Source organism: Amblyraja radiata, chromosome 18, assembly GCF_010909765.2.
Source record: "Amblyraja radiata isolate CabotCenter1 chromosome 18, sAmbRad1.1.pri, whole genome shotgun sequence".
Lineage (NCBI taxonomy): Eukaryota > Metazoa > Chordata > Chondrichthyes > Rajiformes > Rajidae > Amblyraja > Amblyraja radiata.
Window position 1 is genome coordinate 30,106,398 of NC_045973.1, and position 24,968 is coordinate 30,131,365.

At 45.4% G+C, this 24,968-nt stretch overlaps 2 protein-coding genes across 6 annotated transcripts in view; one reads left to right on the top strand and one right to left on the bottom strand.

The window, feature by feature from the left end:
• hemk1 (HemK methyltransferase family member 1) overlaps positions 1–14,190 on the bottom strand; it is a 74,088-nt gene extending 59,898 nt beyond the window's left edge. For 2 of the 3 annotated variants that reach the window (XM_033037023.1, XM_033037022.1), the window contains exons 1-4: positions 14,045–14,190; positions 11,620–12,022; positions 8,246–8,337; positions 4,247–4,340 (exon numbers count right to left, since the gene is read on the bottom strand). In XM_033037023.1, coding sequence (XP_032892914.1) covers positions 4,247–4,340; positions 8,246–8,337; positions 11,620–11,859 — 426 coding nt within the window. In that variant the 5' untranslated portion in view covers positions 11,860–12,022; positions 14,045–14,190. The remainder of the gene's footprint in view (positions 1–4,246; positions 4,341–8,245; positions 8,338–11,619; positions 12,023–14,044) is intronic. The other variant, XM_033037024.1, reaches the window with a different exon arrangement.
• The window catches only part of c18h3orf18 (chromosome 18 C3orf18 homolog), a 36,637-nt gene continuing 25,594 nt past the window's right edge, over positions 13,926–24,968 (top strand). The window contains exon 1 of one of the 3 annotated variants that reach the window (XM_033037027.1): positions 13,926–13,966. The gene's annotated coding sequence lies outside the window, so the exon portion shown is untranslated. Of the gene's footprint in view, positions 13,967–18,883; positions 19,239–24,968 lie in introns of those variants that run through there. The other 2 variants (XM_033037025.1, XM_033037026.1) reach the window with 2 other exon arrangements.

Sequence of the window (24,968 nt, forward strand, 5' to 3'; positions counted from 1 at the left end):
GATTTTTTAAATTTAGTATGAAAATATATTGCTGTCCTTTTATTACTTTTGTATTGCTTCCGTAATTGCAAAATAATTTGACATTGTTCATTTGAGCACCCTTGCCATCTATATTCTATTCCCTAACTCCAGTGATAGCAATATTCATTGCAACTACAATAAGACTGTGCCTCTAGCTTATCTTATGACTTTTCCTTTCACAGGACTGCACTTCCACATTTTTTCCAAATTTTATTCTCAGGATCATGAAGAGGCCCCCCTTGGGAGTACAGTTTTGATCGCCCTGCAATTGGAAAGATGCCAGGAAGCTGGGAAGAGTGCAGAGAATGTGTACGAGAATGTTGCCAGAACTTGAGGGCCTGAGCTATAGGGAGAGTTTGGCCTGGGTAGGACTATATTCCTTGGAGCGCAGGTGGATGAGGGGATATCTTATAGAGTTGTATAAAATCCTGAGGGGAATAGATGGAGTAAATGCACAGACTTTTACCCAGGGTAGGGGAATAAAGAACGAGAGGACAGATACAATGCAAGCCCCTCCTGTGTTCTACCAGTTTCCCTCTCTCTCTCTTCTTCCCCTCCATTGTCACTCAGGGCAGGAGAATCAAGAACCAGAGGGCATAGGCTTAAGATGAGAGGGAAAAGATTTAATAGGAACCTGAGGGGGCACACAGAGTGTGGTGGGTGTATGGAACGAGCTGCCAGAGAAGGAGGCAGGTATTATAACAGCATTTAAGACACATTTGGACAAATACATGGTGTGACAGCACCCTCTCTCGGATGCCTTATCACTGGCAGACAGGCAAGGAGTGGCCAACCCCCAGCATCATTGGTAACAGCTAGATCCAAGTAGAGTCATAGTCACACAGTGTGGAAACAGGCTCTTCGGCCTAACTTGCCCACATCGGCCAACATGTCCCAACTACACTAGTCCCACCTGCTAGCATTTGGTCCATATCCCTCCAAACCTGTCCTATCCATGTACATGTCTACGTGTGTTGACTATCCCAATATCCATTTAAGGGATGTTGGGATTGTCCCTGCCTCAACTACCTCCTCTGGCACCTTGTTCCATGCACCCACCACTCTTTGTGTGTGAAAAAGGTACCTCCCAGATTCCTATTGAATCTTTCCCTCTTCCTCGATTCACCTACTCTGGGCAAGAGACTGCAATGTGCAATGGATAGCTGACAATTAGCTGACATTGGTTTGGCCACCTGAACGTTATCAGCCTACTCCCCCTAAAACACAGGCATTCTATCCAGAGGTGAGAGGAAACAGGACGGGAAGAAAGGGAGAAACAGAAGACAACCCCCGAGACTGCCAGCAGCCCACTCAAGGCCAGAGTGAGCTGCTGGGTTAAATCTGAGATGCCAGATGGACGATGCCCCAGTGCGGACCCGCACCTTCTTGTCCCCACTGCCTTTCTTTAGAAATAAACCATATTATGTGAGCTCACCTGACTACGAATGTCAGTGTAAGTATTGTCAACCTCGCTTCATGACCAACGCCACAATGGACAGGAAAGGTTTAGATGGATATGGGATGAACACGGGCAGGTGGGACAGGCTTTGAACGGTCGGCATGGACTAGTTGGGCCGAAGGGCCTGTTTCCATGTTATACGACTCACTGGAGGTGGTGGTGAGGTATTACTTTGCTCTCCTGGCCTTTGCAATCACTGCTAACGATTGTCCATTACACATTTATAGGCAATTCTGCGTAACGACAATCACCTTCCCTGTCAGAATGAGTGGACCAGATTTTAGTTTTACTTTCGACTTTAGTGTGGAAACAGGCCCTTTGGCCCACCGAGTCCGTGCCGACCAGTGATCACCCCGTACACTAACACTATCCTACACACAATTTTACAGAAGCTAATTAACCTACAAACCTGTATGTCTTTGGAGTGTGGGAGGAAACTGGAGCAACCGGAGAAAACCCACACGGTCACAGGGAGAACGTACAAACTCCGTACAGACAGCACCCATGGTCAGCATCGAATCCGGGTCTCTGGTGCTGTAAGGCAGCTAGTCTAACGCTGCGCCACCGTGCTGCCCTAAGCTATTTTGGCCAAGCTATAATTTCACAGGTGCTCTAGCTACTAGTTTTTTTCCCCAGATTAATTTAATTAATCAAATTTAAATTCCCCTGCCGCATTGGCAGGAAGTAAACTCTTGCTTTCATATAATTAATCCCAGTTTTTGTATTAACAACCTAGTGATAATGACTGTGCAGCCTCAACCCATTACTGCAGTGTCAGGGGAGTTATTATCATTTTAATTCCTGTTCAGCCAATTACTTGGAAGTAGTCCTTTAATGTAGTGCACCAGCTGTAATCACCAGCATTTCACTCCAGCATATTGTAGTTTAGAATGGCCACATTGGATGTCACCTTTTATAGGGCATTAATCTGCCACATGCTATTTTACAAAGGTTGAATGAGCAGAGTCTGGGGTGGGAGATTGCAACCTTCACATGGTCCGCCCTGTTTCAACGAATGCAATCAACCTGGCGTGCACAATCAAATAAGATCAAATAGAACAAGTTGTCCTACAACTTTAGGTTGTGCACGCCATACGCAAAAAGAAGAAGCAGAGTCTAAAAGTGATTAGAGACAGCAGGAGCTGCTAATGGTGGAATATTGAGTTAAACACAAAGTGCTGGAGTAACTCAGCGGGTCAGGCAGTATCTCTGGAGAACACGGGTAGACGACATTTTGGATCGGGACCCTTCTTCAGATTAAAAAATAATAGAAACTAATGTAGGAAGGAGCTGCAAATGCTGGATTACACTGAAGATAGACACAGAATGTTGGAGTAACTCAGAGGGTCAGGCAACATCTCTGGAGAAATGGAATAGGTGATGTTTCGGGTTCAGACCCTTCTTCAGACAGAGAAGGGTCTCGACCCAAAAAGGTCACCTATTCCTTTTGTTCAGTGATGCTGCCTAGTTCGCTGAGTTACTCCAGCATTTTGTGTTCATTAAACCTCACTTGATTGTTTAATAAAGAACATGGAAGCAGGCTCTTCCGCCCATCGAGTCCATGCTGACCATCGATCACCTTTTCACACTGTATGTTATCCCACTTTCTCATTGACTTCCGACACACTAGGGGCAATGAACCTACAAACCCGCATGTCTTTTGCGAAGTGGAAAGAAACCAGAGCACCCGGAGAAAACCCACGCGGTCACAGGGAGACCATGCAACCTACACGCCTACAGCAGCCGAGGTCAGGATTGAATCTGGATCCCTGGTGTAGTGAGGCAGCAGCTCTATCAGCTGTGTCACTGTGCTGCATGCACATGTTGGGAATATAAATATGGAACGTTGGAACCCACATAGTGGAACAGAAAGAGTTCATGTTTCAGGTCAAAGAGCTTTCAACGTTTCTCTTCCCACAGATGCTGCCTGACTGGCTGAATGTCAGGGGAGGGAGTGGGACAAAGATAGAATGTAGTCGGAGACAGTAAGACTAATGGGAGGACTGTGAAAGGGGAGGGGATGGAGAGAGAAAGCAAGGGCTATCTGGAGTTAGAGAAGTCAATGTCCATACCGCTGGGGTGTAAACTGCCCAAGCGAAATATGAGGTGCTGTTCCTCCAATTAGCGCTGGGCCTCACTCTGACAATGGAGGAGGCCCAAGACAGAAAGGTCAGATTAGGAATGGGAGGGGGAGTTGAAGTGCTGAGCCACCGGGAGATCAGGTAGGTTAAGATGGAGGTTAAGACCAGTTCTCCCACTAGTCATACTGTCTCTGACTACATTCTATCTTTGTCCCGCCCCCCTCCCCCTGACATCAGTCGGAAGAAGGGTCTGGACTCGAAACATCACCCCTTCCTTCTCACCAGAGATGCTGCCTGTCCCGCTGAGTTACTCCAGCATTTTGTGTCTACCATTCAGATAATAATCTGCCTTCCTGTTCTTGCTACCAAAGTGGATTACCTCACATTTATCCACATTATACTGCATCTGCCCACTCACCCAACCTATCCAAGTCACTCTGCAGCCTCATATCATCCTCCTCGCAGCTCACACTGCCACCCGGCTTTGTGTCATCTGCTAACCTGGAAATGTCACATTTAGTTCCCTCGTCTAAATCGTTAATAAATATTGCGAAAACTGCGGTCCCTGCACCAAGCCTTGCAACATCCAACTCGTCACTGTGTTCTACTCTGAACGCTATGAGACCTCACTACATTTATTCAGTGCTGAAACGCAGTGCATTGCTAGCACTGCGACTGAACTTACCTCTGTTTCTGGTCTGGGTATAAAGACTGGTGGTTTAATTTTCAGTGTTAGATCACGGAAATCCCATTCCTCGATCACGTACTGTACAGGCATGCTGGAAGACAAAAAGAACATTCAATTACTCAAGATGAACAACAATTTCTAACCATCGAGTCATACAGCATGCAATTGACCCATAACCCTCTAATACCCATTCATATACCTGTCTAAATGTTTATTAAACGTTGCAATAGTCTCTGCCTCAACTACCTCTTCCGGCAGCTTGTTCCATACACCCACCACTTTCTGTAAAAACGATACCTCTCATGTTCCTATTAAATCTTCCCCTCACCTTAAACCAATGTCCTCTGGTTCTCGATTCTCCTACTCTGGGCAAGATACTCTGTGTATTTATCTGATCTATTCCTCTCTGTACAGAGACTGCAGAGAGCTGGTTGGGGTGGGTGGGGGGGGGGGGGGGGGGGGGGGGGGGGGGGATTGGGCAATGTTCAAGGACTCGGCAACGGACCTGAATGAATACGTCACAGTCGTGACAGACTTTTCAAAGAAATGTGTGGAGGACTGTGTTCCTACAAAAATTTATCCGAGTGTTTCCAAACCAGAAACCTTGGATAAACTAGGAGATCCACGTTCTTCTGAAGACCAGATCCCGGGCATTCAGGTCTGGTGACACAGAGGTGTATAAGAAGTCCAGATATGACCTTGACAAAGCCATCAAAAAGGTTTCACTCTAAGCTGGAGAATGAACTTGAACTTGAGGCGGATGTTCGGCAACTGTGGCAGGGCATGAATGCCATCACTTCCTACAACGCGATACCAGGAGGCAGCTCAAGCGACAGCGAAGCATCACTCCCTGACGAGGTCAATGCGTTCCACACATGCTTTGATAGGGAGAACATTGATGTGCCTTCCCGAGCCCCCATACGTCCTGATGGTATTACAGACACAGAGGCCGATGTCAGAAGACCCTTCAGGGGGGGAACCTTCGGAAAGTGTCTGGACCTGATGGTATACCCGGTCGAGTTCTCAATACCTGTGCAGACCAGCTGACTGGAGTTTTTGCGGACATTTTCAACCTCTCATTACTGAGGTCTGAGGTTCCCACATGCTTTAAGAGGGCATCAATAATACCGGTGCACAAGAAGAGTAATGTGACGTGCATCAATGACAATCGACCAGTGGCACTAATGTCCGTGGTGATAAAGGAGGTTTGAGAGGTTGCTTATGGTGCATATCAACTCCTATCTCAACAAGAACCTCGACCCACTAGAGTTTACCTGCCGCCACAACAGGCCAATGGAGGATGCGATCTCACTGGCTCTCCACTCTGCACTGGACCACTTGGGCAATAAAAACGCATACGTCAGGCTGCTGTTTATAGACTACAGCTTGGCATTCAATACCATCATCCCCTCCAAGCCGGTTACCAAGCTCACAGAACTGAGTCTCTGCGCATCCCTCTGCAATTGGATCCTCGACTTCCTCATTCACAGACCAGTCTGTTCAAATTGGCAGAAACACTTTTTCCGTAATAACAATCAGTACGGGAGCACCTCAAGGCTGCGTGCTCAGCCCCCTGCTCTACTCACTCTATACTCATGACTGTATAGCCGGACACAGTGCGAACTCCATCTTCAAGTTCGCCGAAGACACCACTGTTGTTGTACGAATTACAGATGGTGATGTCAGAATATAGAAGTGAGATTGATCGATTGACCAAATGGTGCCAGCACAACAACCTGGCTCTCAATATCAGTAAGACCAATGAACTGATTGAAGACTTTGGAAGAGGAAGGATGAGGACGATCGTGGAGAGAGTCAAATTTCTGGGTTTGCAAATTTCCGAACATCTTTCCTGGACCCAGCACACTGATGCAATTATAAAGAAAGCACATCAATGCATCTATTTCCAAAGATTATGGAGATTTGATATATCAAAGAGGATATCAAACAGTAGAGAGCATTTTGACTGGTTGCATCACGGCCTGGTTCGGCAACTTGAACACCCAGGAGCGAAGAAGACTGCAAAAAGGTGTGAACACTGCCCAGTCCATCACCGGCTCTGACCCCCCCACCAGGGATCAAAAAGGCAGCCAGCATAATCCGCGACCCACACTACCCTGGCCACACACTCATTTCACCCCTGCCATCGGAAGAAGGTACAGGAGCCTGAAAACTGTAAAGGGCCTGTCCCACTTTCATGACCTAATTCACGACCTCTGCCGAGTTTGCCCTTGACTCACACTTGCAGCATGGTCGTCACGAGGTCGTAGGTACTCGTGGCATCAAGTAGGTCGGGGCGTTTTTCTAGCCTGATGAAAAATATCCACGAGTAAAAAAGGTTGTGAATTAGATCGTGAAAGTGGGACAGGCCCTTTTCATCAAGGTTCAGGAACACCTTCTTCCCTACAGCCATTCGGCTATTAAACACTACAACTTCAAATAAGTTCTGAACTCCATAGACTATTATTATTATTATTGCACTACTATTGTTTGTTTTTTGTGTGCACGTACGTATGTACACATATATATATATATGTATTTTCGTGAGTATGTGTATATATACACACTGAACTTTTTTTTCTGCCTTGTTTATTATGTTTACATATTCTGTTGTGCTGCTGCAAGTAAAGGTTTCATTGATCTATCTGGGACATATGACAATAAAACACTCTTGACATGATTTTGTACACCTCTATAAGATCATCCCACATCCTCCTGCACTCCAAGGAATAGAGTCCTAGCCTGCTCAATCTCTCCCAATAGCTCAGACCCTCGAATCCTGGCACCAGTCTTCAACAATTGTAGACTGTATAAAAGGAACCCACCACAGCCTGCATCCCATCTCAAGGAATCACAAAAGCAGCAGAGAAGGAGGGAGGTGACACAGTGTTCTGTTGCCGAGGTATGATCGGTATTGTACGGGTTGTTCATGAAGTTGTGCATCCTAGCTGTTCACAATTGTTATGTAAGCAAAATAAAAAGAGACTGGCTGATCTGACGGAAACATTGTGCAGGTCAGGCAGCATCTGTGGTAAGGTATCTGTCCTTTGATACAACGAACAATTGAACAGTTGAGAAGGTGGATGGTAAAGCGGAGGGAATCTGGAGATTCCCAAGTAGAAGTGAAGTTCCTCCTTGATCCAGAGGAACGACTAACAGAGGAAATACCATAACCGTAGGGAATTCAAGATGGCGCCCAAGCGGGGTGACTCTGTGGGCTGGTCACTGAGGTGGATCTCCTGCCACGCATTGCAATCACTTCAAATCTTTTCAATCTCTACTCCAACAGCAGCATTTCTTACTTTATCAATGCTCTTCTTAATCTCCCCCCTTTATCATGTATCTGTACACAGTGGATGGCTCGATTGTAATCGTGTATTGTCTTTCTGTTGACTGGTTACTTGCAAAAAAGCTTTTCACTGTACCTCAGTACACGCAACAATAAACTAGACTAAAAACACCAGTTAGACCACAATCAGGTGGGAGTTCAATTCTGATTACTTCGCTGGAAGGACTACAGCAGTTCAGGAGCTGGCAATAAGTAAAAGACCTTGGGACGGCACAGTGATGCAGTGGTAGAGTAGCTGCCTTACAGTGCCGAGAGACCCGGGTTTGATCCTGACTACGGGTGATGTCTACGCGTACGTTGTACGTTCTCCCCGTGACCACATGGGTTTTCTCTGGGTGCTCCGGTTTTCTCCCACATCTCAAAGACGCACGGGTTTATCGGTTAATTGGCCTCAGTAAACTGTCCCGAGCGTGTAGGATAGAACTAGTGTACGGGGTGAATGCTGGGCGGCGCGGACTTGGTGGGCTGAAGGGCAAGTTTCCACGCTGTACCTCTAACACTAAAATCTAAAACCTGGCAATCTTTATGTTGGCAGGAAGATCAGATGGTCCAGAAATAAAAACTTGGGCTGAGACAAACAGAAGCATGATTTACTTTAAAATGTCAGACGGGCAAGGAAGGCTATGAATAAATTTTAAGTATCGCACTGTTCAAGGCGCCTCGCACACAAATCCCAGATGATCTGTTTCTGTGATCCAGTGAGTAGACGAGTCAGGGCCTCAGCTCCAAGGCTGTGAATCTGCAGGAAGAAGGTGAAGGACATTTAGTAAACAGCGTGGCTGTTGCTGCGTTATTCATTCCTTCATTCATTCATCCACCCTGCTGTTACTTAGTCGTAGTAAAAATAAATTCAAAGTGAAGATTTAGCTTCACACCAATTTAGCTTAACAGCACCACACACATCAAAACTCCAGGTTCGATCCTGACCTCTGCTGCTGTCTGTGTGGAGTTTGCACGTTCTCCCTGCACCAGCGTGGGTTTCCTTCGGGTGCTTCGGTTTCCTCCCACATCGCAAACACGTGCGGGTTTGTAGGTTTATTGGCCTCTGTAAATTGCCCCGAGCGCGTAGGGGGTGGATGTGAAAGTGGGATAACATGGAACTAGTGTGAACGGGGAACGATGGTTGGTGTGGACACGGTGGGCAAAGGGCCCCGATTCCACGCCGCATCTTTCAATCAATCAATCAAACCCATATCGGACTCCATTTTCCAACATTTTTCCCACTCACTGAACCTATTGATATCTTTCTATAAACTGCTGATATACTCCCACTGCTTGCCCTCCCCACAACTGCCACCTTGTGTTTTACGCCAGGGTTACGGGCTTGAAAATTCAGCGTGGAAAACAAAAGGTACGTAAATCAGACATATACCAGGTACTGCACGTGACTACGTTGCCAATTGAAATAAATGAGGTAAATCACATCATACAACATTATAAAGGCCCCCCTTCCATCTGTACAATGCTTCACCCAAAATGTACGATGCTAACCGTCAGAGCATCAAGCTGAGAAAATTATTCGCATATGCTCCCGAATTGGACAGGTATTCCAATGGCAGATACATTTGAACATACAACCTAATAGGTACAGGGCAATAATGGTCATACAGTGTGGAAACAGGCCATTCGGCCCAACTTGCCCACGCCGACCAACATACCCCATACCTGCCTGTGTTTGGCCCATATCCCTCTAAACGTATCCTATCCATGTACCTGTCCAAATGTTGCTTAAACGTCGCAATAGTACCTGCTACCGAAACCCAGGATTGAACCAGGATCCTTTAGATCTTCAGTCTAATGTTCTCTCAACTGAGCTAGATTCATATATGAACCGTAATCATTTGAGTTTTCTGTCTGTTGAGCAAAGCTGAATTAACAAGATTACTTTGAAAGTTGATAAATTTGCCAGGCTTAAATTTAAGAAAGTTATTCCGAAAATAGGAGCATGAAAAGTAAACTTCGGTAGTAATTAGGCAAGAGCATGATTATAAAAACATGTAAATCAAGCACATGTTAAACCCGAGATGCCTGTAAACATAGAAACATAGAAAATAGGTGCAGGAGGAGGCCATTCGGCCCTTCGAGCCAGCACCGCAATTCATTGTGATCATGGCTGATCGTTCCCAATCAATAACCCGTGCCTGCCTTCTACCCATATCCCTTGATTCCACTAGCCCCTAGAGCTCTATCTCCTCTCTTAAATCCATCCAGTGATTTGGCCTCCACAGCCCTCTGTGGCAGGGAATTCCACAAATTCACAACTCTCTGAGTGAAAAAGTTTTTTCTCACCTCAGTCTTAAATGGCCTCCCCTTTATTCTAAGACTGTGGCCCCTGGTTCTGGACTTGCCCAACATTGGGAACATTTTTCCTGCATCTAGCTTGTCCAGTCCTTTTATAATTGTATATGTTTCTATAAGATTCCCCCTCATCCTTCTAAACTCAAGTGAACACAAGCCTAGTCTTTTCAACCTTTCCTCATATGGCAGTCCCGCCATCCCAGGGATCAATCTTGTTAACCTGCTTCAATCACAAGGATGTCCTTCCTCAAATTAGGAGACCAAAACTGTACGCAATACTCCAGATGTGGTCTTACCAGAGCCCTATACAACTGCAGAAGAACCTCTCCTATACTGGAATCCTCTTGTTATGAAGGCCAACATTCCGTTAGCTTTCTTCACTGCCTGCTGTACCTGCACGCTAACTTTCAGTGACCGGTGTACAAGGACACCCAGGTCTCGCTGTACCTGCCCTTACCTAACCTAACCCCATTGAGATAATAATCTGCCCCCTTGTTTTTGCCATCAAAGTGGATAACCTCACATTTATCTATATTATATTGCATCTACCACGCATCTGCCCACTTACTCAACCTGTCCAGGTCACCCTGCAACCTCCTAACATCCTCTTCACAGTTCACACTGCCACCCAGCCTTGTGTCATCCGCAAACTTGCTAGTGTTGCTCCTAATTCCCTCTTCCAAATCATTAATATATATGGTAAACAGTTGCGGCCCCAACACCGAGCCTTGCGGCACTCCACTCGCCACTGCCTGCCATTCTGAAAAGGACCCGTTCACTCCTACTCTTTGCTTCCTGTCTGTCAACCAATTTTCTATCCACGTCAACACCCTACCCCCAATACCATGTGCTCTAATTTTGTAGTTCTGTGCCATCTGCAAATTTGGTTTATAGGCCAACTGCAGGAGATTACAAAAGAGAGCATACTGACTGGTTGAACACTGCCCAGTCCATCACGGGGACTAACCTCCCCACCATTGAAGGGTTCTATGGGAGTCGCTGCTTCAAAAAGACAGCCAGCATCATCAGAGACCCACACCACCATGATCACACTCTCATTTCACTCCTGCCTTCTGGAATAAGGTATAGGATTCTGAAAACTGTAATGTCCAGCTTCTTTCCTACACCCATAGGGCTATTAAACATTACAAATAAACTCCAAACTACATAGAGTTGGGGACGATATTTTGACTTTGTGCTATTATTATTTGTGTTTTTCTGAGTTTTTTACAGAATGTTTTGTTGTTGTTTATTATTTGGTGTTTACAGGGTACAGCATTTACATATCTGTTGCAAGTAAGAATTTAATCGCTCTGTTTCAGGACATGTGACAATAAAACACGCTTGACTCTTGCACTTGAAGGCATTTCAATGGCTGTTAGTTGCCTAATCTAGACGAGGTGCACAGTGGCGCAGCAGTGGAGTTGCTGCCTTACAGCACCAGAGACCCAGATTCGATCCTGACTATGGATGCTGTCTCTACGGAGTTTTTACGTTCTCCCTGTGACCACGTGGATTTTCTCTGCGTGCTCCAGTTTCCTCACACACCCCAAAGACCTGCAGGTTTGTAGGTTAATTGGCTTCGGTAAAATTGTAAATTGTCCCTAGTGTGTAGGATAGTGTTAGCGTGCGGGGATCACTGGTCGGAGCAGACTTGGTGGGCTGAAGGGCCACTTCCCACGCTTTATCTCTAAAGTCCAAAGTGAGATAAATTATACTTAACAGTTTTTCCTCCAAGCACGTGGGACACTATGTGCTCTGCAGACAGCAATGGCTCCGATATCCCTTTCTGTTCGAATACCTCCCGCCAGTGGGTCACACTACTTGCTGCCGTCACAGGCCCGGAGCTGCACAGATTCCAAGGGGAGGCGGTAGAGAGGCAGGCGACTCCTTCAGTTCCGTTGTGAGCGAGTGACTGCATCGCAGCACGTGAAGCCAAGCGGAGGCCTAACATCCCGTTCATCCTCCTTGCTGCTTCCGTGAACCAACTTGGGCGGGAGTCCTTATGATGCAGCTGTTCTTAAGCTATTAATTGTGCCGCTCTTTGCTTGGGCAAGGACCTCGAACCAACACTCTGAAATCCTTACTGCTGGAGTTCCTATTTCACTGCTACATTGGATGGAGTTCTAAACACAAAAATAAATGAATTTTGATTTTAGATTTAGCATGGAAACAGGCCTTTACCCCCTCCTGCAAATCCAGACGAGGAGAAATTTTGAGACAGGCAGATAGTAGGAACAAAGGCCAGAGATAAGAACAATAGTGTGAGACAGGTTTGATGATTTGCAGATTGTGAAGCCGGTGGGGATAAAAGCCGCGGGGGGGGAGAGAAATAAGCAGGTCCAGGTGGGGTCCGGAGGAAGAGAAGGGTTAGGTTAGGAAAGTGGAGCCGGGATAGGGGGCGGAGAGAATAGAGCTGGTGAGGATTAGTTAGAAGTTACTTAAAATTGGAGAATTCACCATTCATACTGTTGGGTTGTAAGATTACCAAGCAAAATATGAGGAGCTGTTCCTTCAATTTGTGTGCAGCCTCACTCTGACAACGGAGAAGGCCCAAGACAGATAGGTCAATGTGGGAATGGGAATGGTTAGCAACCAGGAGATTCAGCAGGCCTTGGCGGAGAGAGGACAAGAGTTTAGCAAAATGGTCGCAAAAGCTAAACTTTGTCTCCCCAACATACAGAGATTGGGATAGGTATTGAATATTAAACTGAGTTGGTTTAAGTTTCTCATACTGTCCACTTAGGTTATTAGTTGAACACCTTGTGCTCTTGAAACTTGAAGAAACGTGTTCCTTGTGTCGACTTGTGTCAACAATTAAAATCTCCTTACTCTTGAAAAGCACTGATACTCAACCGTGCCTGCCTGTCATCCATCCCTCACCCCTCCCTCCATTCACCCCTCCCTCCATCCACCCCTCACCCCTCCATCCACCCCTCACCCCTCCATCCACCCCTCACACCTCTCTCCACCCCTCACCCCTCCATCCACCCCTTTATCCACCCCTCATACCTCTCTCCACCCCTCCCTCAACTATCCACCCCTCCTTCCTCCCTCCATCCATCCCTTCCCTCAACCATCCATCCGTCACCCCATCATCCACTCCTCCCTCCACTCCATTCGACCCATCCCTCAATCCATCCCTTCCCTCAACCATTAATTCCTTCCTCCATCCATCCCTTCCTCACTATTCATCCCTCTCTCCTTCCATTCCTTCCTCCATCCACCACTCCCTGAACCTTCTTATATAACCTTCTTCCCCTCAACCATCTATCCATCCATCCATCAGACAGCGCAGTACAGCAGGCAGTGAAGAAAACGAATGTTGGCCTTTATAACAAGAGGAGTTAAGTATAGGAGCAAAGAGGTCCTTCTGCAGTTGTATAGGGCCCTAGTGAGACCACACCTAGAGTATTGTGTGCAGTTTTGGTCCCCTAATTTGAGTAAGGACATTTTTGCTATTGAGGGAGTGCAGCGTAGGTTTACAAGGTTAATTCCCTCGATGGCGGGACTGTCATATGCTGGGCTTGTATACTGGAGTTTAGAAGGATGAGCGGATACCTTATTGAAACATGTAACATTATTAAGGGTTTCGACACGCTAGAGTCAGGAAACATGTTCCCGATGTTGGGGGAGTCCAGACCAGGGGCCACAGTTTAAGAATAAGGGGTAAGCCATTTAGAACGGAGACGAGGAAACACTTTTTCTCACAGAGAGTGGTGAGTCTGTGGAATACTCTGCCTCAGAGGGGGGTGGAGGTAGGTTCTCTGGATGCTTTATAGAGAGAGCTAGATAGGGCTCTTAAAGATAGCGGTCAGGGGATATAGGGAGAAGGCAGGAACGGGGTATTGATTGGGGACGATCAGCTATGATCACATTGAATGGTGGTGCTGGCTCAAAGGGTCGAATGGCCTACTCCTGCACCTATTGTCTATTGTCTACTGTCATCCATCCATCATCCATCCCACCTGTAATAGGCTGGAGGGCGGGACCTAAATTAGTGAGAACCCACGTGACGTCACGCGCTCCGTACAACAAAATGGCGGCGTGCCTAAGTCAGTCGGAGTCAGGTCTGTGCCGCCACCGTTGGCCTTCTGTCTCACTTCTCTCACCGATAATTGCAGTTTACCCCCCTTCCCCCACATTACCGTTCATGCTGTTTACATCTAACCCCGGTTGTTTTCTCTATTCCTGGGTTATTTCCCCTTTTGCTCCCCTGCACCGCTCGTTTGTCCGTCGCACACTCCCTCCGGCCTCAGGCTGCGGCGGCACTTCACGTGAAACAGTCCGGGGTGGAAACAGGTGCGGCGCCGCGGGTTCCCCCCGCCCTGGCAACTGCTGCTGGTGCCGCTGGTGCTCTCCTCTCACCAGCAAGGATCCCTCTTTCACATCCACTCCATTCACACTAGGGGCAATTGGCAGCGACTAATTGACCAACAAACCCGCGTGTGTTTGCTCGCAGGGTGGACACGGCTCCATAACATTTGAATACATATTTTCTCACGACCAAGTCAACTGTTTTGTTGATTTGAACCCCAGGACTGCACCAAAATCCTCGCCTACAACGCGACATTGTGCAGCCGTGCCAGAGGCACCAGTCCATGAGTTGAGATGTCAAAGGCCAACTTGCTTTCAGATGGACATGAAAGATTCCTGGTTAATATTTGTCCCAAATTCATTGTCACATGGCCATATGTGTGAGTTGTTTAGGTAGAAACAATCAGTTGAAACTGAAGTACAATAGGGTGATTTCACGAAAGGTCACTGGATCATAGACCCACGTGACCGCAAAATCCAACTGGGGTACAAGCGTCACTTCCGGTACATGTTATTGCTGCTGAAAACGCGCACTTTCACACCCGTTAAAAACCGCGAAGGCACAGTTATCTTACTTTACAGTCCAGAAGATAGATAAAAACGAAGGTAAATACAAGAGGGAGCTGAAGGGGCAAAAACAGCGGAAGTGCTTAGCGGACATTCGCCGTGGAGATATAAAGATCGAAAATTATTGACTTTTTAACTTTATTTGTTATATGAAAAGTTTTAAAAGTGAAAAATCCGTCAGTAAAATTGCAAAATCGCCCATGGTTCTCAGGTGGGTTTTAACATGCAAAATGAAAACGCTTCTGAAGCTCCATTTACCATTTAAATAATCGTAAACTATCAATGCGTTTTGAAATAAATTTTACTCAGATGCAAGCTAAGGAATGGGATAATTGTCAGCTGTTAATTGGACAAAATCAGGACATTTTATTATTATTATCCAATTAACAGCTGACAATTATCCCATTCCTTAGCTTGCATCTGAGTAAAATTTATTTCAAAACGCATTGATAGTTTACGATTATTTATGGGCGATTTTGCAATTTTACTGACGGATTTTTCACTTTTAAAACTTTTCATATAACAAATGAATAAAGATAAAACGTCAATAATGCCTTAGTTTTGATGAAATGCAGCGAGCAAACGCGATAATTCCTGATATTTTCGATCTTTATCTCCACGGCGAATGTCCGCTAACCACTTCCGCTGTTTTTGCCCCTTCAGCTCCCTCTTGTATTTACCTTCGTTTTTAATCTATCTTCTGGACTGTAAAGTAAGATAACTGTGCCTCCCGGTCACCCCGACTGGCACAGTTATTACACAGACATAGCCAGACATTATTTGGGAACATCTACTTGTTTTAGAAGGGTTTGTAATGGTGTTCTGCTGATTTAGTTGACAACTCAATTTTAGCTGACATGGTCTGTTTAACCCTTACAATACCGTGCTGTGCAGTCCTGGCTCGAAGGGCCAAATGGCCTCCTTCAACTATTTTCTAATACAGGAGTCAAAGTTGGGAGAGATGGAGTGGGATGTGGAGGAAATGGGAAGTGCAGTTATTTCTGAAGTCATCAAAGTTAAATTGGACCCTAACCCAAAGCTAATAATATTTGGAATTCCGGATTTACATCTATCACTTACAGTAAATCAAAGAAATTTCTTTGATTACTGTTTGATAATTGGAAAAAAAATCATATTGAAATTTTGGAAGGGAACATTATCCCCCACAACCAAAATGTGGGCAACAGAGATGATGGAGACGTTACATCTGGAAAGAATTAGATTTGTCCTATTGGACAAGTATAATTCTTTTGAACAGATATGGTCTCCATATATACAGTATTTAGAGAAGTAGCTGTTCTTGGCAACACAGCTCGGCGTGCACCCTGCGGGATTTGGTGAGAATAATTCATTTTTATATTGGAATTAACATATATGTCTTTATTGATACTATCACTTGTAGTAGTGTTTTTTTTTTCTTTTTTTTTTTCGTTTCTCTTTTCTTTCTTATATATAATCAAATTATTATTTAATCACTCTCTTAATGATTTATAACTGTTCTATTCTTTCTCTATCATTATTTCTAAAAAAATAGTAGATAAGTATTACTAGTGTTTTACTTAATGCAAATTGAATTAATTTGATATAAAGTTGTTTGAAGCATTGTAATTGATTACCTTTAATAAAAAAATATATTAAAAAAAAAAAAGAAATGGATGAGGGAGGAGGAAGCGGTGAAGGTTGAGAGAAGAGAGAAAATGGGTAGGGGATTAAGACGCAGCACACAGCAGCATAGACTCATTGAACTGAATGGCCTGTCTCTGTGCGAAAGAGTCCAAAAAATCCAATTAAAGATAGTCCAAAGATCTCCAATGAGGTAGATGGTAGGTCAGGACCTCTCTTTAGTTGATGATAGGATGGTTCAGTTGCCTGATAATAGCTGGGAAGAAAGTCCCTGAATCTGGAGGTGTGTGATTTCACACTTCTGTACCTCTTGCCTGATAGGAGAGGGGAGAAGAGGCAGTGTCCGGAGCGCGACTTGTCCTTGATTATGCTGGTGGCCTTGCCGAGGCAGTCTGAGGTGTAGATGGAGTCAATGGGAGGGAAGTTGAATTGCGTTGGGCTGAGCTGCATCCACAACTCTCTGCAATTCCTTGTGATCTTGGATGGAGCTGTTTCCAAATCTTGCTGTGATTAACAACCCCGAATTTGTGTCTCTTGATTACATCATCAAAATCATTGAATGGTCGAGGTCCTCACTCAGATTCTCATGGAACATCGATTGTCATATACTAACATCTGACGGATCATAACCAGCTCAAAGAAAGATGGTTATTGAGAATTGATAGATAGAAACATAAAGCTGGAGTAACTCAACGGGTGAGGCAGCATCTCCGGAGAAAAGGAATAGGTGGCGTTTTAGGTTAAGACCCTTCTTCAGACTGAGCAGGGGAAAGAGAAATGAGAGATATAGAGAGATGTAGAACAAATGAATGAAATATGTGCAATAAAAGTAACTCTGATCAAGGAAGGAGTCCATTGTTGGTTGTGGCCTAGGTGAAAATGAGGTATAGACAATGAAACTAGTGCAACGACTAGGGTGGGGGAGGGACGGAGAGAGAGGGAATGCAACGGTTACTTGAAGTATGAGAAATCAATATTCATACCACTGGGTTGTAAGCTGCCCAAGTGAAATATGAGGTGCTGTCCCTCCAATTTGCATTTGGCCTTACTCTGACAATGGAGGCCCAGGACAGAAAGGTCAGTATGGGAATGAGAAGGGGAATTAAAGTGTTTCGCAACTGAGAGATCACATAGGCCCAGGCAGACAGAGCATAGGTGTTCTGCAAATTATTAGCAATGGTTATTGAGAATTATCATCTTAGCTCCTTGACAGCACATCAGAAGTTCTCCAGAGCAGTATTCTTTGCCTAGTCACCTTTAGTTGCTTGACTGACTCGGTGGGCTGAAGGGCCTGTTTCCACTCTGTAATACTAAATACTACTTAATACTAAACTAACCTTTCCTTTCCATGTTTTCAACTGAATGTACCATAGATCCTCCTGCAGACGCATTAAATGCTGTGCAAGCTGCTGCTAGACGTGAAATATTAATGGGACAACTATCAAACCACAATTTTAATGTTTGTAAATTGCAGCAGACTTGTACTGAGATAATCTTGCCTATAATCTGATAAAGTCTTTTCGCTAAGATAGACACAAAAAGCTGGAGTAACTCAGCAGGACAGGCAGCATCTCTGGAGAGAATGAATGGGCGACGTTTCGGGTCGAGATCCTTCTTCAGAATTTACGCTACTCTGAATCAGCAGTGGAGCCTTTCTGATGGCCCAACTGATTAAGATGGTGAGTTATTAAACCCAACGTCTCCCAGTTCACACACTGGTGTCGCACCCAGCGTAGCTAACAGCAATCACAGCCGCTGCAAAGGTATTAGAATTGCTCTCAGCTCCCGTGGGCTAGAAAGGAGAGGAAGGGTGGGGGGAGGTGCAGGCCAGGATAACACGCGGATTACTCTGGATTACTCAGCAACTGTTGCTGGATGCTCATGCTGAGGGATATTAGTGTCGTTTTCCCCCAGTGGCACCCTGCCTGTCAAACAGGGCAGCTGGTTTGATTTGCCAAATACCTGTGAGAGTAAGGTGGCAGATGGTACGTGTACCAGCATCAACAATAGAGCTAGAGGGAAGTGACAGCCTGTTTCTGTTTAAAATAAAGATGCAGATTTAAATATTTTGTTTGTCTTGTGTGTGAGTGTGTGTGTGGTATGTATGTGCAAGGCAGTGTATGTGGTGTATGTGTTTGTGTATGCTGTGTATGTGTGGAGCGTGTGTCTTGTATGTGTCCTGTGTGTGTGCGTGTGTGGGGATGTCTGGTGTTTGCGTGTGGTTGTGTTTGTTTACGTGTGAGATGGAGGGCAGTGGTTATATGTAAAGGAAGGCAGGTGACATTGCCATTGAGTCCAACATGGCCCACCATGGCTCCCCACTGATAGCGGCAAGCTGCTGCAGCAAGCAGCTCCTCTACCCTGCCAGTGTGCAGCCCAATCTGTTGACTGACAGCAGTATTATCCAGCCGTGGATCAGCTTGGAGAGAGCAGCTTGCATTGGGCAGCCAATCAATGGGTGTCTGGTGGGCGGGCTCTGGTGCATGGAGTGGCTGTGTGCTGAACAGTGTCTGGAGAAAGAGACCTTGACAATTCAACAATTTGATGCACTGCATTGTGAAGGTGAATCAAATAATTCCGGCATTTAATTCAGTGAGCTTGCTACCCTTCGTCCTGTTACATTGTATTTATTTAAAGCAGCTTTTCATTTCAGCCACCCTGTGATGGTTTGAAATCGTGTTGCTATCTGTTCTTTTTTTTGCTTTTAAAATCAATTGGGATATGGATATTTAAAGGGACAACAGCAGTTTTGTACCTGGCCTTTCTGAAGATGTAGGACATTGTTTGGTGGATAACGCTGAAGAGAATGGTTGATCTTTGTAAACAGTAGCAATGGTGAGTAACAACAGACTTACTTATTAAGTATGAAATGCAGCATTTCTCTCTCTATCTCTCGCCACAGCTAATCCTCAAGCAAGATCCCTTGTTACTGGGCCCCATGATTTATAATGTTATAAAATGTAATAAAAAGGAACTGCAGATACTGATTTATACCAAAGATAGACTCAAATTCCAGTGTAATTGTGGGTCAGGCAGCACCTCTGGGAAAAAATGGGTAGACGCTGTTTTGGATCAGGGCCCTTCTTCGGACTTGTAGATTTTTATTTCAGTCTCATGTTGTAGTTTCACATTGTAGGAGAAAGAATTAAAACATTCGGAATAGATCGGTTAAACGCTGTCTCTTTCCCAGAGTAGGGGAATTGAAAAACATGGGGGGGGGGGGGGGGGGGGGGATGGTTGAGGGGGATGGTTGAGGCAGATATGGCAGTGGCATTTAAGAGACTTTTGGATAGGAACCTGGATATGCTGGGAATGGATAGATATGGATTATGTGCAGGCAGATAAGAAAAAATGGTTCTCGGTATCATTTACAGCACAGACATTGTGGGCCTAAGGGCCTGTTCTTGTGCTGCACTTTTCTGTGTTTTATGTTCTACATTTAACTTTACTTGCTCACCATACACAAGCTTAGTTATTGCTTCCACCATCATGTAAGGGCAGCCTGGTCTTACTGAGAATAGCAGTGTTCAACTATTGTACAATTCTCCACCTACTACACCAGGGACGGGATTGACACTGCATCCTTACTGTACTCCCAGGGTAATATAGAATGGAAACTGGCCTTTTGTCCCTGTGGATCATCAACCACCCATTTACACCATTCCTACACTAGCCTCATCTTATTTTCCCCACATTCCCATGAACTCTCCTCACATTCTGCCACCCGCCTCTACACTAGGGACAATTTACAGCGGCCATTTGACCCAGTCACCTGGGATGTGACAGGAAGCCGGAGCAGACAGAGGAAACTCACGTGGCCACAGAGAGAGTATACAAATTTAACACAGTTGTGCAGGCTGTGACACATGTTTCCGCACTGAATTCCAAATTGAATGTAATGCAATTGATGAAGGAGGAATCACTATTTGTATTTCACAAATACAATGTTTGAAGTGTGAAAAAGATACATCTTCTAGATGCGCTGGGACGCATCCTCAGTGATGTGACCTGGGGTCATCGGGTGTTTCGGGTCTCGCAATATCAGACACCCTCGCCCAGGCGACCCAGCCGGGGTTGATCAGGCCCCGACTTGTGTCCCAGCAGCAACTGTCCACGGATCAGCCAACTACAATAACTACTCTGCAGGGGTTGTGAGACTCTACTGCGTGGAGGGACTGGGCTCTGTGGGGTGAGTCCTGGCCGGGCTTCTCCTGCGTCCCACCAGGTTCAAGGCCTGTGCGCTGCACCTCTTTCTCCTTCTCCGAGCATTTCATTCTCGCTTGATAGATTTTTAGACCATGGTGGTTCATTAGGCCTTTCCGTAGCTTTATTGGGTGTCTTTCTCACGAAAGACACAGACTGGGGTGCTAACCCAGCCTGTCCCGGGTGACGTCTACTGTCTCTCCAGTAATCACCAAACTATTCTTGGTTTTCACCCAGTATATTCCTAGGTACCACTGGCTGAGCCAGACGTCAGTGTGAAAAATATAAATCTTCTAGATTTCATCAATATTCTATTGCGATTTCGATCGGGAACTAGAGAACTATTTTCAAGTTTAATTGGAAATTGACAGACAGAGAAAAGCTGTCTTGGGGGAAAAAACAGTTTAGGGGAAATACATTTCTAAGTAATCTCCTTGCAGTAAACAGAGACCATTGTCTCTTAAGAACAAAGGATGTTAGTTACACCTCAGGTGGTCATGGAAATTGACAAGCAATTCTTTGCAATTTCTTGGAGTCTTGGATGGAGCTGTTCCAAACCATGCTGTAATGCATCCCGATAAAATTATTCCTATGGCGTACCTGTTGGTGAGAGCTGTTGGGGACTTGCCGAACTTCCTAAGCCTTCTAAAGAAGTAGAGGCATTGGTGTGCTTTCTTGGCCATTGCTTCAATCTGGGTGGTCCAGGAGAAGTTGTCAGTGACATTTACTCATAGGAATTTGAAACTCTCTATCCCAAACCCACTTTCCCTCATTGACACAATTATCTTTATAACCCAATTTTCTCTGACACAAAAAGACACATAGTGCTGGAGTAACTCAGCAGGTCAGGCAGAAGCTCTGGAGAGCATGGATAGATGGTGTTTCATGCCGGGACCCTTCTTCAGACTCTTCTCCTGGCATGTGGCAGTAACTCAGAAGATCAGGCAGCATTTCTGGAGAACATCTTAGGGGAGCAGTGTGAAGAAGGGTCCTGACCCGAAATGCCACCTATCCATCCTCTTCAGTGATGCTGCCTAACCCGCCGAGTTACTCCAGCACTGTTATCCAGAGATGTTCTCCAGAGATGCTGCCTGACCCTTTAGATTTGCACCCACTTGACTGAAGAAGGGTCTCGACTTGAAATGGGGCTTATCCATGTTCACCAGAGATGCTGCGTAACCCGCTGAGTTACTCCAGTACTTTTTGTGTCCTTTGGAGTATCTCCTTTCCTGAGTTCATAATGTACCCAACCTTCAGGGTACTTCTGGCAATCTTTTTTCTCTTGATTTAATATGACCAGCCATGGATAAATCACATTTTCTTTTGTGTTTTAGTGCCTTAACAAGTATATTTGTTTTGCAATATAGCTTGAAATTTGCATTGCATATTTAAATTTGCATTACTAAGTTCAAAGCATTCCACATCATGCTGTTCAATGTGCTCTTCCAAAAATCACAGCACTCCTTTCATATTTTCAAAGTGTGATTTTGTTTGGATTTACTTCACTTTGAAAGGAAACATAGAATTCTAACCTATCGTGATTCCTTTTCTCTCTTGACAACAAGACCATCGATCAACCTTGAATGAACATTGACTTCTCCAATTTTAGGTAACCTAGTAAATTTCCCTCCCATTTCTCCCCTGCACCCCTTTCTTCTACCCCTCCCCCCCCTACCCCCCCAATAATGTTAGTTAGAGTAGGGGCAGCTGCAGTAGTGCAGCGGTACAGTTGCTGCCTTACAACACTTGCAGCGCCGGAGACCCAGGTTCAATCCCGACTACGGGTGCTGTCTGTACGGAGTATGTACGTTTTCCTCGTGACCGTGTGGGTTTTCTCCGAGATCGGTTTCCTCCCACCCTCCAAAGGCATACAGGTTTGTAGATTAATTGGCTTGGTGTATGTGTAAATTGTCCCTCGTGGGTGTAGGATAATGGTAATGTGCGGGGATTGCTGGTCCGTTCAGACTCAGTGGGCCGAAGGGCTTGTTTCCGCGCTGTATCTCTAAACTAAACTAAACAGACTAATCCAGCTAAAATGGAGTTGTCAGCTAAATTAACAGCACCACATTTCAAGCCCTGATTAGGAAAACGAGCAGATGTTTTCGAAGAATGCTTAGGCTAACTCGAAGGACCAGTAAATCACGAGGACACCTGCGAGGTCACGAAGATAAGCTTTTGCCTTCCTAGGGACATCAGAGACTAGCTCGGCGTCTGATAGGACACATAACTCACGCCATTATGGCACAAAGGAGGATAGCTGGTTTTGACCTGTTGTTCTTAGAGATAACATTATTACATAAGTGCACGCTTCCACTGTTGGGGGAGCTTCACCTTTGGGGAGAGAGACAGAGAGAGAGAGCTTGGACAGTGGTGTGTGCTGGTGCCAGCCAGTGCAGACAGGAGACTCGAATACGCAGAGGGGAATGGGACCTGTTATTTTGTATTGTTACTTTATTGATAGTTTTCATATATTTGACGTAGTTTGCTTTAATAGTCATTTGTGCTCTTTAGGATGTGTTTTCTCCATTCATTGATACAAATCCTGGCATCCTGCATATATTTTGTTGCATCCCACTCCCTTGTGTCCCACCTGGACTCGCACCTATTTATCCTCTTTCCCCTGCACCTTCCTCTGGCTTCACAACTCTTCAATCTTGTTCTCGCACCTTCTGTTTCTCATCTCTGGCCTTTATCCAACTATCTGCCAATCACCTCCCCCATGTCCACTATTACCCGCCATACTTTGTCCAGCCCATCCTCTCTTCCAGCTTTCCTTCCCTCCCCCTGCTTTCAGATTGAAGAAGGGCCCAGCTATGTTCTCCAGGAATGCTGCCTGACCCACTGAGTTACTCCTGCACTTTGTGCCTTTATTACCTTCAACCAACCCTTTGTTATTGCACAACACCAGATCCCAGATCCATGGTTGGTTCCTCAATATATTTATGTGGAGAAGCATTCTGTAAACATTTATGAATTTACCTTCCTCCTTGTTGCAGCAAATTTTGATTCATCCAGTTGATTAATAGTTTGTGATTACTGTCATACGCAACTCTAATTTACTGATTTATGCCACAGCTGCTATTGGATTGCCTATAAATAACTTCATCCAATTCTTTCTGCCTTTTGATTTCTCTAAATTTGACCCAAATTATTCTTCTAGATGATGGGTGGCATAGTGGTGTAATTTGGGCAGCATAGTGGCGCAACTGGCCGAACTGCTGCCTCACTGCGACAGGGAGCCAGGTTCCATCCTGACCATGGGCGCTGTCTGTTTGGATTTTGCACGTTCTTCCTGGGACCTCGTGGGTTTCCTCCGGGTGCTCCGGTTTCCTCCCACATCCCACAGGTGTACGGGATTGTAGGTTAATTGGCCCACTGTAAATTTTCCCCTAATGTGTAGGGAGTGGATAAGAAATTGGGGTAATGTAGAACCAGTGTAATCTCACTTTCCCAACCACTCATAGAGTCATAGGATCATACAGCGTAGAAACAGGCCCGTCAGCCCGTCGGCCCACATTGCCCACACCGACCAACAAGTCTCACCTACACTAGTCCTACCTGCCAGCATTTGGCCCATATCCCTCTAAACCTGCCCTATCCATGTACTTGTTTAAATGTTTCTTAAATGTTGCAATAGTAACTGCCTCAGCTACCACATCTGACAGCTCATTCCATACACCCACTATCCTTTGTGTGAAAAAGTTATCCCTCAGGTTCCTATTAAATCTTTCTCCGCTCACCTTAAACCTATGTCTAGTCACAGTCAGTTTATAGTCAGCCATGGACTATAGTAATCTATGGTCAGTCTGAAGAAGCGTCTCATAGAAAAAACATAGAAACATAGAAAATAGGTGCAGGAGGAGGCCATTCGGCCCTTCGAGCCAGCACCGCCATTCATTGTGATCATGGCTGATCGTCCCCGATCAGTAACCCGTGCCTGCCTTCTCCCCATATCCCTTTACTCCACTAGCCCTTAGAGCTCTATCTAACTCTCTCTTAAATCCACCCAGTGACTTGGCCTCCACTGCCCTCTGTGGCAGGGAATTCCATAAATTCACAACTCTCTGGGTGAAAATGTTTTTCTCACCTCACTTTAATGACCTCCCCTTCGACCCGAAACGTCACCCATTCATTCTCTCCAGAGATGCTGCCTGTCCCGCTGAGTTACTCCAGCATTTTGTGTCTATCTTAGGTTTAAACCTGCATCTGCAGTTCCTTCATACACATCTTGAGGGATTGGTGGTATATCATTGGCTAGATACACGAAAAATGTTCCCGATTTTGGGAAGCCCAGAACCAGTTTAAGAATAAGGGGTTGGCCATTTAGGACTGAAATGAGGAAAAACTTTTTCACCCAGAGAG